We start from the raw sequence: 13,335 nt of genomic DNA on the forward strand, positions 1-13,335 counted from the left end.
TCAAATTGAAGACCCTGACATTAATCCACACACCTATGAATACCTGATTTTTGACAAAGAAGCCAAAACTGTACCATGAAAAAAAAGCATCTTCAACAAATGGTGCTGGCATAACTGGACATCAACATGTAGAAGATGTTGCAAATAGATCCATATCTATCACCATGCACAAAACTCAAGTCCAAGTGGATTAATGACCTCAATACAAAATCAGTTACACTGAACATGATAGAACAGGAAATAGGAAGTAGTCTTGAATACATTGGCACAGGAGACCACTTCCTAAATATAACACCAATAGCACAGACACTGAAAGTTACAATTAATGTATGGGTACCTCCTAAAACTGAGAAGCTTCTGTAAGGCAAAGGACACAGTAAATAAGACAAAATGATAGCCTACAGAATGGGAAAAGATATTCACCAACCCCACATCTGACAGAGGGCTGATCTGCAAAATATATAAAGAACTCAAGAAACTAGACATCAAAATAATGAACAATCCAACTAAAAAATGGGCTATAGAGCTATACAGAGATTTCTCAAAGTAAGAATTTCAAATGACTGAAAGACATTTAAGGAATTGCTCAGCATCCTTAGTCACCAGGGAGATGCAAATCAAAATGACTGAGAAATCATCTTACACCTGTCAGAATGGCTAAGATCAAACGCACTGCAGACAGCTTATGTTGGAGATGATGTGGAGCAAGGGGAACACTCCTACATTGTTGGTGGGAGTGCAAACTGGTACAGCCACTTTGAAAATCAGTATGGCTGTTTCTCAGAAAATTGGGAATCAATCTTCTTCAAGACCCAGCTATACCACTCTTGGGCATATACCCAAGGAATGCTCAATTATACCACAGGGACACATGCTCAACTATGTTCATAGCAGCATTATTTATAATAGCCAGAAACTGGAAACAACCTAGATGCCCCTCAACTGAAGAATGGATTAAGAAAATGTGGTACATATACACAACGAAGTACTGACTCAGCACAGAAAAACAATGACATCATGAAATTTGCAGGCAAATGGATAGAACTAGAAAATATCATCCTGAGTGAGGTAACCCAGACTCAGGACAAACATGGTATGTACCCACTCACAAGTGGATACTAGATGTAAAGCAAAGGATAACCAGAAAACCCACAACTCTAGAGAAGCTAGCTAACAAGGAAGACCCAGAGGGATGCATGGATTGCCCTGGGAAGGGGAAATAGATGAGATCTCCATGAGTAAACTGGGGATGAGGGATGGACAATGGATGGTAGGGGCTAGGGGATGAGAACATAAGGGAATCTGATGGTCAAGCTGGAACAGGGATGGAGTGGGAAAGCAATGATAGACAGAGATACCATGGAGATAGAGAAACCCGGTGCTAGGGAAGTTGCCAGGAGTCCCCAAGGGTGACCCCAGCTTGGACTACTAGAAATAGTGGAGAGGGTTCCTGAACTGAACTGGCTTACCCCAGTGATCAGACTGGTGAATACCCTAACTGTCATCACAGAGGTTTTCTCCAATGACTGATGGAAGCAGATGCACTAATCCACAGACAAACACTAGGCAGAGCTCTAGGAGTCCAGTCAAAGACAGAAGAGAGATTCTATGAGCAAGTGCATCAGGATCATGATGGGGAAACCAAACCAAACTAGTGGGAACTCATAAAAGTTGGATCAATGGCTGTGGAGCCTGAATGGGACTGGACTAGGCCTTCTGCATGGGAGACAATTGCGTAGCTTGATCTGCTTGGGGGGCCCCCTGGCAGTAGGATCAGAATCTATCCCTGGTGAATGAGCAGGCTTTTTGGGGCCCACTACCTATGATGGGACACCTTGAGTGGCCTTGAGGTAGGGGGAAGGGCTTCGACTTGCCTCTACTGGATGTGCCTCCCCAGGAGAGACCTTGACTTCTTGGTGGGGGGAGTGAGTTGGGAAGGGGAGGCTGAAGGGGCAGGAGGAAGGAAGAGGGAGATCTTTGGTGCATAAAATGAGTAAAAAGGTTTTTTTTTTAAGTTGTTCTACGTTTTTATTAAGAAATTTTCCACTCACCCTACATATCACCCACAGATCCCACCTCCTCCCTCCCCTCCCCAGCCCTCCCTCTCAAGCCATCCGCCATCCCCACATTCTCCAAATCAAGGTCTCCCACGGGAAGTCAGCAGAGCCCCACACACCAAGTCAAGGCAGGTCCAAGCGCCTCCCAGTCTCGCCAAGGCTGCCCAAGGTGCCACAAGGCAGGAACCGGGCTCCCAAAAGCTTGCCCATGCACCAGGGATGGATCCTGATCCCCCGCCCGGGTGTCCCCCAAACAGTTCAGGCTAAACAACTGTCTCCTGTATCCAGAGGGCCTAGTCCAGTTCCATGGGGGCTCCACAGCCACCAGTCCACAGTTCATGGGTCTCCACCAGTGTGGCCAGTCATCTCTGCAGTCTTCCCTTCATGATCTCGACATCCCCTGACTGCAGAATCCCTCTTCTCTCCCATTGGCTGGATTCCCGGATTATTCATCCCAAAGTAAATACAAACACCCATCAATGGGTGAGCAGATGAACAGAATGAAGTATACCATGCAATAGTGTCCAAAGTGTATATCAGCTATGACGTGCACCACAGAGCCAGCCTACAGTGTGCATTAAACTCAAGAATATTGCACTAAGGAAGAATGAAGAGTTCGAATTTTGTCATTCCACTCTAAGAACTGGTGGAAAACTCAAAAGGGTAGTGATAAGCAGGCCATGGCTTGTTAGGGACAGGGTAGGAATGGAAATTGATGATAAATGGGCAAATGATTTGTTTTAAAAACAGGTTGTACAAGGGGACTGGTGACATGGCTCAGGGTGTAAACAAGCTTGCCTCTAAGCCTGATGACCTGGATTCAATCTCCAGAAACCACAGGTGGATGAGAATTAACTCCCACAAATTGCCCTTTGACCTCTGTGTATGTGAGTGCACATGCCACACAAATAAATACAATAAAAAAATTCAAATGCAGCCCAAGTTCTACCTTTGAAGTATATAATGTAGAAAAATAAAATTATAGCAATGAGATCCTGTCTTCTAAATATCTTCTTGGACTTACAAATGTATCTTATTTTTATTTCCAGGGTAGGACTCAAATTCCATGCTACTGTGTAAATGGACAAATATTTTTAGAAAGTCTGGATTGACTATAGTTAAGAGTAAGTAGACAAACTGCTGCCTGGTGTCTAGTATAGTTCATTACATGGCCACTATAGCTCAACCAGGACACCAGAAATAGAACAGCCTCCTAAACCCCCATCCTTACAGGATTTCAACTCATTGAAAATCTGTTTTCATTTCCTTTAAATCTCCACTCACTTTTCTGCTGCTGCAAATTATAGGAAAATCGTTTCTTCTGCAAGTTCAGTTTGTCTCAAAGTATGAGCCGTAACTGTATCAATGCATCTGAAATACATTTTTTTGTTTGTTTTCATCTTTCAAGACAGGGTTTCTCCATGTAGTCTTGAAACTCACTCTGTAGATCAGGCTGGTCACGAACTCACAGAGTTCTGCCTGCCTCTACCTTCCAAGTGCTGGAATTAAATGCGTGTATCACCACTGCCCAGCTTTAAAATAGAATTTTTAAAAGTCAAGTAACTAAGCAATATATATGCAGTGTATAAATGTCATTGTCTCATTACATGGCAATTCTAGTATCTCTACAGAGACCCTCAAAGGTTTCATTTATTTATTTATTTTGGTCTATTTCCATCTTCTGCTCCCATACTACTCGTCTTCTTGTAAATCATACATTCTGATGCCTCTGACTTGGAATCAGCTAGGGCAAGCCTAGACCAGATCAGCCAAGTTACAGTTATAAGTTAACACAAATTGATGCTGGAAGCTGAGTTTTGAGGCAGCTAGCTTAAGGAATCATCGCTAGCATGTGTTAGGTAAGCCCACACATGAAACCAAATGGAATTATTATAGCTCCTCTATATCCTGTACACGTTTGTTAAGAGCTGGCACTCTATTCTCCACTACCCCTGGTGTATGTGGCTGAAATGCACATATACTACACTAACTGCAGGACTGGCATTTCATGATTAATCACTGTATGGCCAAAGAGTCAAAAAACTGTACAGCTGCTCAAGCTCTTCTCACACAAGTGGGGGTTCTAGATGAAATTAAACCAGCACCTTTGTATGCCAGCAAGCAGCTAGTACTTTATAAGAGCAAAGCTCCCATCATACCCAACTGATGGATCTAGCGGGTCAGGAGAGCAGTTGGAAATTCTGTCAGGGAGAGTGCTGTCTTCCTTTCTTTGGTTTATATGTTCAGACTCAAGTCTAGTTTATTTAGTACTTTCTTATTCTTCAAAAAGAAATTCCATTCGAGAGGTTTGGGGGATGTTCTCTCACTCACCTCCTTACATGTAGGCTTCTTACTTTACATCCTACATGTAGAGGAAGAAGACACAAATCCTGGCTTATTGAAAGAACAGAGAAGAAAACATGACACAAAAACCGCAGTTAATTTTAAATGCAAGTAGCATACTGCATGGGACACAGCCATCAACTGAAGGACTTTTGAGTGCCTGCAGGAAGATTAGACAGCAAGGGCATGTTATCCAGCTTCTGGCCAAATCATTAGGGTAATGGGCACCACATGGGAGGTTTGAGTTTGTTTGTCTAAGGGCAGGGCTGGCCTCTTCAAAGGTAAAGAATATGTAATTCTTGGATTCAGGTAAAAGTATTAAGAAGGAATAGGAAATCCCATGATGACAGACTGCTTATAATTGGAAAGAGGATCAGGAAGTAATCCCTAGTACACTCTGCAGCTCTAATGTTTCTTTAGGACATTGTCCCTTGTTCTTCAGTTGTTTCAGTGAGAAGAGTGTAACATAGTTACTTTCAGTCACAACCTCATCCTTGCATCTTCTTTTACATTTTCTTTTCTTTTTCTTTTTCATGTTTGAGGACATGTTCTAGTCTAGAGATTACTTGAGTTCATCTGTTCTCAAGAAGCACAGTATAATCCAGACAAAAATAGTAGGTGACATGGTAGCACCTTGACTGACCCAGCTACAGAACTGTACCAAAAAAATATTTACAAGAACAGGCTCAATGGCCAGAGTTTACTGACCCCTGTCTGAGGAACTTCAGAGGTAGGGGCAAGACCTGCTGATAAAACAGATTCTGAAATTAATAAAAGGCCACTCTGCAGAACCTTTGGAAGCTGCCCTCATCTTTCTGAGCTTTTCAATTCTGTTACTGAGCTAAGACTGGATGCAAGTGCCTGTATGTGTATATGTGAAACTACATGTAATGATGTGAGAAGTCACGAACATGGCTATCCATGCATGGATGTTAGACTCTAGACCCTGCAGAAACTGCATGCAAAATATTTTAAAACATATTATTTGTATTTTTTTCATAAGGCTTTCTAACGTTTTTATCAGATAAAAGAAAAACAGTTACAAATGACAGACAAGATTAACTAGTAGATCTTTTATAGCAGTAAACCAAGGGACGAAGAACTCACACACACATGCATGTGTGTGTGTGTACGTGCATACACACACACACGTATGTGTACACACATACACGCTTTGCTATTAGATTAACTATAGACTTTGTAATATTATCTCTTTCTATCTGTTTATTTTATGGAACCAGAGATACTAGACAAAAAAAAAAAAGTAAAATAGTTAAACATACACAGGACTTAAACACAAGATAAGCATTGGAAATGTATTCAAATAACTGCAAACCCATAAGAAATATTATAAAATACATTATACCTCATTTTTTGGCCATTAGATTTAATAAACTGTTCTAACACCAAGTTTAATTTATAAAAAAATTAAGACCAACTTTAAGGAGCTTCAATATTTACTTTTATTATTTATAAAAAATTAAGGTATCAGAGTGCATATGGTGTACTGTGCCTGTGGTTTTGCACATTTATTCATGTGTTTTACATGATTTCAACGTTATGAACATACTGTGTATCTTTACAATACCTGATAGATTCAGCTGTCTGGCACTGACACATGAAATGTTAACGCATTCTGATGGACATAACTTGAAGAACGCTGTAAAAACAACTTGTCTGTTATGACTCCTTGTTGAAGATCTCTGTAACAGCTGTCCTCCCTCAGTTGTCATGTGTTAATGCTACCCCGCTGCCTCCCGTTAATTGAATTTCTTTTTAGAAAAAAAAAAGTCTGAAAATGAAGTTCTCTTAATTTTTAGTTAAATATATAATTTAGCTACCCCTAATGTAGCTTTTTAAGGCCTTTATATAATTGGAAAAAGAAAAAGTTGAGCATGTTTTAACCCTTTTGATTTATAAAATAAAAAACAGGATTTGACAGTTTTACAGTTAAAATTCACAGATGAAAACCTCTCATGCATGTGAGCAGCTGCACCCAACTCATAGCGCTGGGGCTGGCAGATAGGATATGCCCTGCCCTTGCCAGTGTGGGAGGCAGTAGGAAAACAGCATGATGTCAGAGGTCTAGATTTACATGTATTAAGCCACACGCCAGTGAGTTCTCTGATAAATACACATAGTTTTAATTATCAGTATTGGATAGTGGATGAAAACATGCATTAGTTAAGACTAAAAATGCCACACATTTGTTCACTATAAAATTTTCTTTTTGGAAATTTAAAGTCTTGGTTCTTATTTTAGAATACACAATAATCAGGAGGATACATGATGGGGAGCCAGTTTTCAGTAAAAGATGCACAATGGGTCCATCCAAGTAATTTCATCAGCTATAATAAAACAGAGCATTAGTAAAGGAGATGGCAGTTCCAAGCCCAAAATTCAGAATATGTAGTAATATTACAGTAGTAACACACAGATAGAATTTTCCTTTTATAAGTCTATCTTCCATTAATCCATCCACCTACTGCTGTCCTTCCTAACAACCATCCTTTTCAGGAGCACAAGAACATAGAAACAATGACAAGAACTCCATAAAGTGTTCTCCTAACCTAGTCAAGATCCAAAGAATTTAAAATGTTTTACCATTTGGACTGACTGATGACATAAAAGAAGATGACATTAAAATAATTTCTCTTTATATAGTTTCTCTTTGATCATCTTAGAACCAAGTCAACACACATTGGGAAGAAATGCTTCCTTCAAAAAGGAAAACATTGTCTTCTAACTAAAGAAAGTAATTAATTCACTTTTGGCCTTGATGAAAACATTCAAGGCTAATATGAGTCTCTGAATAGCAGTGAGAATGTTTTAGAAATTTGGATGGCTACATGTGATCTCTCATGCATTTATTAGACAGTTCATATTGCTTTAGTAATGGTAACAACTGGCTACAATAAAACACGTAATGTTTTATAATGAGCACAGGTGTTTTTCCCCAGTGCTCTTGTCACTATGCAGTATGGAAATGAAATGATATACAGTATAATTCAGACACCACTTACTTGAATACAATTTTTCCAGTTTTCTTTTGTTGGTTTTTCTTCTACAAGTTTAGTTGCAAACTTAAGGCCTCTCCCATACATCTTATTTACTAATGCATGCTTGTATGCAAATGTCAAAACCTATGATATAAAACAAAGTAAAGATTACCTATAGAACATGTATATTCTAAGGCATATATAGTTTTAATAATGAAATAATTAAAGCTTTCACAGAAGTATAGCTTTTTGTATGTGTAGGTATACATGTGCACGTAGATGTCAGAGGTCAACACACGGTATCTTTTCAACTTCTCTACATCTTATTAAGGTTGATTTGGCTAGAATGCTGGAGCTATAGATCATTCTACTTCTGTCACCCCAGCTCTGGAATTAAGAGTGCATGTCATGGTGCTTAGTTTTTTTTTTACATTGGTGCAGGAGATTGAACTCAATTCCTCATACTGGCATGGCAGGCAATTTATTGACTGAGCTGTCTTCCAGTACCTGGAGTATATAGCTTTTAAGCTGAATAGGTTGTATCAGGGGAAAAAAAAGTGTCTTTTAAGGGCAAGTAATTACATAAAAAAGTATAGGAAGTAACTAATGAGAAGTCATAAGCTACTAAAATCCACTTTAAATCATTTCTTTGTGCAAAGTAAACCACAATTAACATAATTACAAAAAACAAAGAGTAGAAATACAAGCGGTCACTATAAATCACTAAAATTGTAAAGGATAAGTTTTACATAAACATGCTCCTTCTGTATACTGATCTATCAAGCTGTTTCTTTCTACATTTTGCCTGAACCATTTTCAAAAGTTGTGGTAACTATTTTCAAAATAAGAAATCCCGTTACACTAATTAGTTCTTTAGGGCTAAGCCAAGTATTAAAAAATATTCCATTAACAGGGTAAACAGGTAGGTATTCTCATATATTGCCCCTGGTCAGCAGTGTCACTGTGAAGACAGGTATGCCTAACAATTTCACTGTAGTGATTGCAAGTGTCTATCACCCTGTTATATTTCTCAAAGACAGAGACTAGATTCTAGTTATCTTCATGTTTTCAGCATGAAATAGTGTTTATCACACAGCAGACCTTCAATAACAGTTAACAGCAATACCACTTAAGACTTTCCATGAACTTAATACTTATTCAGAACATCCAAGGGTAGGTAGCCATTGATCTCACTTAATAGGTAAGAAATAGGCACCAATGTTCAGTAACTTGCCTAAGGTCACTGACAAAATGTCAGAGGTAGGAGTCAAACTCAATTTCAGGTCCTAATGCTTATCCCCTACAAAATTCTGCCTGCTTTAGTTTCTTGAAGACTACTGAGGCCTTCTATTCTATGGGGGAATTGGAACCACATAGGAAGAACTTTTCCTAGTTTTAGCTGCTTTGGTTTTTTGTTTTTTGTTTTTTTAATTAAAGATTACCATGGCTAATCCTGAGAACCAGTGATTGACAACTATAACAATGGCCATTTCTGGTGAGGAGAATTCATTTACTTTTCCTTCTTTTCTTTCTCAAGGAAGATTAATAAAAACATATATAGTTAGCTGGGTGGGGATATGGGTGGTGGTGGTGGTGGTGGTGGTGGTGGTGGTGGTGGTGGTGGTAGTGGTGGTGGTGGTAGCACACGCCTTTAATCCCAGCACTCAGCGGATCTATGTGAGTTTGAGGCCAGCCTGGTCTACAGATCGAGTTCCAGGATAGACTCCAAAACTACACAGAGAAACTCTGTCGTGAAAAAAAAAAAAAAAAAAAAGAAGCAAATCAAAAAAACCCAAAACAACAACAAAAAATATATAGTTATATAAACCCTACTATAAGAATAGAAACAAAAGGGATTTGACATGTATTTTTTTAGAACCCAAATCTAAAAACAACAACAATAAAAAACAAGCAAACAAAAATCAACTTTGCTTTTCCAAACATTTGTTTAAAACTAGTCTCTAAAAACTGAGAGATGTAGAAGTTAGTGTTTTGAGGAAAATGAATAGTGATATCTAAACTAAGGAACATATTTTACTTTGAAAATTAGCATAAAAAGATACAGGGAGAAAGAAGGAAGATTTCTAGAAGATAACGTTTGGGCTTCATATATAACTGTCTTAAAAGGCTACTATAAATGTCCCCAAAATGTTTTCAAAATTATTGTTAAACACTTTAAAACAGGCAGGACAAATGCAAGGTACTTGGGCTAAATGCATCTTCTTCAGAGCGGAGCCTTATTTTCTTCCTCTTTGGCAAGCAGAGCACAAGCAGGCCTGAGAGACCACCACCAAGAGCTGTACCAAGACCAACAGCAGAAGGGTAAGCTACCTTAGTGTCAAAAAGATCTGTCCACTTTGTAGTTTCCCAAAAGGTTTCTGACAGAGAGTCCAAGGTACTTTCTCCTTCCTCTTCCTTCCCTTCTGCATCTCCAGCTGCTGCCCCATCATGAGGCTGTGTGTGAAGAAGGTGGTCTGCCAAAGCACATCCTTTCCTGCAGAGGGCATCTACCAGTGTGGATTTCTGCTTGTCCATATCACTGGAGAGGAAATAAAAGAAATTTTTTTTTTCATGTCAGCTAAAGGTTTTCCAAGGTGATGGTCTTATTTGAAGTACATGCATTCTTCTTCTCTAAGACTGAACATGCATAAATTTTGTATATCCATGTGCATACATTTGTGTTACATATCAAATGAGATTCTTATTAGTAAACATCATAAGTAGTACACACAGATGAAATTAGTTAGGGCAACTATACTTGGTTGAAGCAGAATGCCATAGCAACAGAATTGAAAGACTATTCAGTTCTGTCAGCTACACAACTTTTAATAAGAGTATCATTTAAGCCTTTACATTAGGAAATATAGTAATTATATATTCATCTATATGTAATGTACAGAAAGACAAGGTTTTTGTAGTCATGAACATGATATTATGTATAAATCAAGCAAACAAATATCATGTTTACTCTGAATACACTAATAACTGCTTTAGCATTTCAGCATATGAATTCCTTCATAGTCAAAACAATTCTATGGGGTCAGTAAGATGCTCAGTGAATAACAGTGGTTGCCACCAAATCTGATGACCTGAATCCATTATGGGAACCAACAGAGAACTGATTCCTTTAAGTGCTCCTCTGACCTCCAAGGGTACATCATGAAACATGTACACCCATACACAACACAAAATAAGCAAACTCAAAACCAGTTCTATGTATAAGACACTCCTATGGGATGGGCGATGGTGGCACACACCTTTAATACCAGCACTCAGGAGGCAGAGGCAGGTAGATCTCTGTGAGCTCAAGGCCAGCCTGGTCTATAGAGTGAGATACAGGACAGGTACCAAAACTACACAGAGAAACCCTGTCTCCAAAAACCAAAACCAAAACCCAACAAAACAAAAACAACAATAAAAAACTCTCCTATTTTGCATAGGAGGAAACTGAAGCTCAAAGCAATTCAGGACTTGATCACGACCTCCAGTTAGGAGTAGTAGGCATAGGATTCTAAGCTTAACAGTCTGGCTCTACAATCTATGCTCAGTCTCTGGAGTAAATTGTCTTGTTCTGGAAAGGCATCTTGTTTTTTTTCTAAAGAAGTTTCACAGGTACTAACATACTGTTCCAGACTAGGATATTCTCAGAGGCTTCCAAGACTATTTGATTGTGTGAGGTCATCTAAAAAGATACCTTCAACATCAAATGCACTGAAAATGAAAATATACCCATAAGACCCCTTAGTTTATCACCAAGAACAATATAGCTTCCTTTTTTATTTCTGAACTGACTGCTTATAATCACAAGTCAGGGGGTTCACAAACCTATGTCTAGCTGTTCTATGGTATCAGTAGACTGGTTTGATACCCACCTGCATTCCACAGAGCTCAAGAATGGAAAGGGAGTGCTTGACATGTGCTCATTCTCCACATTTCCCATCTAATCCTTTTACCATTTTCAATTGTCAGCCTGAACCATGAAGTGGTAGAAATGGTATATGCTCCTCCCACCCCTCAAGTTCAGGTCACTTGCTTATTTTATATTCCTGTGGCAACAGCCTTATTCATCAGGGTAGTTCAATACTTGGCCTGAACCTTGACAGATAAATGCATACAGAATTTGATGGGCCATACGACACCTCATTTATCTGTTCACTTAATCACATAATGCTTGGCAAGAATCATTAATTTGGTATCCTACATATCTGCCTCCCTCAGTAGATTATGCTAAAACACAAATATGATTCTTCCAGGTCTCAATTTTAAGTATTTTAAGGAGTTTTTCAGCATAAACTCCACATTCCAGGCTTTGTGGTCCTTCTCAATTTAATTCTAATCTTTGTAATCTGACTCCAGAAAGAGTGTCACTACTGTCCTGTCTGGGCTCTAATTTGACCTGAATTCTACCAGTCATCAAGAGCATCGACGTTTTGAAGAATTAACCTTCTTTCTCTATGTGGAAGTGCCTGGATTCTGCTTTAGCTCCTCCAGATTAAGAATAGCAGACTTTTGAGTCCCCTCTTGAGGCATCTACTTTCCTGCTCACTTACTGCACTGTTCTCTCATCACTTTTCAGATGCTTGGTACCATTCTTTTCTGCATTAGGGCAGCTCTAGGAGTCAGGAACAAGCATTAACCCCAGCTTTTGAAGGAGACAAGTGCTTTGGAACAGACTCAATCATGAGGGCAGTTATCATCACCCACTCCAAACCCAACTGACTAGTTCCAACTATTCAGGAAGGTTTGGGCATGGGGTACAGAATTCAGAAGGAAGCTGGTATTGACACAGGTGCTCTATGCTTGCCAGGAATGGATTAAGTTACCAGCAAGATTCTTTTCTGAAAGTTTTGACATCCTCTGATGCAATAATCTAAATCTCAAGTATATGGAAATATTCTGTTCCTCTCTGCTACCTTAGTACTGGATCTATTCAGGTTGAACACCTTGTTAAACTATGAAGCTTTATCCATTCAGAATAGAGTCAAAGCTTTCTTCTTATAGGCTTTTAAAATATTAAAAATATTTACTATATTTTATCCTATCTGCCAATTTTTGTTTTTGTTATTATTATTTTGTTTTTCTGAGACAGGATCTCACTATATAGACCAGGCTTGCCTTGAACTCACAGAGATCCAACTGGCTTTGCCTCCTGAGTGCTGGGACTAAAAATATATACCCATCTCTATCTTCCAATTTAATTTTCAGCATTAGATTAAGTTCCTTTAATTGGAAAGTCTTATTAATTTCTTAAAGTGCTTCTTAAAAATAACTTACATATACTTGCTCATATCTTCTGAATTAAAACTGGTTGTTACATTGTGGTTATCATAGCTACATTTTAGAAATGATTTGAGTCCTATATTTTAATGCCTAAGCAAAAACTATAGTTCTTATCAGATTACCTAGAAAACACCAGTGTCATTTTCAAGATCATAAAATAGCAATCCTATCTCCCTCTCCTTCCTTCCTTCCTCTCTCTCTCTCTCTCTCTCTCTCTCTCTCTCTCTCTCTCTCTCTCTCTCTCTCTCTCTCAACATGGTCTCACTAAGTAGACCTGGCTAGCCTTAAATTACAGAGGGCCATATGCCTCTGCCTCCTGCATGCTAAGAATAAAGGAATGTGCCAATATATCTGCCAAGTAATCTTGCCATTTTTTTTTTTTTTTTTTTTTTTTACAAAAGTGATTTAAACAAAAGCAGCTTTGCATGGAAAAGAGACATCCAAGGAGGTACGCTGTGTGTGTGTGTGTGTGTGTGTGTGTGTGTGTTGTTCTTTTATAGACTTAACCTAATTATTTCAATGTCTCTAGAAATATAGTCTTCTTACATATTATAAATATATAAAAAAACAGGGTAGCTATTATTTTTGGTAGCCATTAAAAGTCAATTTCAGGTGCTTTTCAAAGCATAGAAATTCTTAACTAAAGAAAATAAGAG

The 13,335-nt window shown here is 38.6% G+C and overlaps 1 protein-coding gene across 1 annotated transcript in view; it reads right to left on the minus strand.

Moving 5' to 3' along the window:
• Positions 1 to 5,839: 5,839 nt before the first annotated feature.
• Positions 5,840 to 13,335, minus strand: part of Tpp2 (tripeptidyl peptidase 2) — a 71,555-nt gene continuing 64,059 nt past the window's right edge. Inside the window, exons 28-30 of the mRNA XM_028885507.2 lie at positions 9,731 to 9,938; positions 7,424 to 7,543; positions 5,840 to 6,748 (exon numbers count right to left, since the gene is read on the minus strand). Of these exons, the coding sequence (XP_028741340.1) occupies positions 6,659 to 6,748; positions 7,424 to 7,543; positions 9,731 to 9,938 (418 nt within the window). The 3' untranslated portion in view covers positions 5,840 to 6,658. The remainder of the gene's footprint in view (positions 6,749 to 7,423; positions 7,544 to 9,730; positions 9,939 to 13,335) is intronic.

The sequence above is a fragment of the Peromyscus leucopus genome, chromosome 13, assembly GCF_004664715.2.
Source record: "Peromyscus leucopus breed LL Stock chromosome 13, UCI_PerLeu_2.1, whole genome shotgun sequence".
Taxonomy (NCBI): Eukaryota; Metazoa; Chordata; class Mammalia; order Rodentia; family Cricetidae; genus Peromyscus; species Peromyscus leucopus.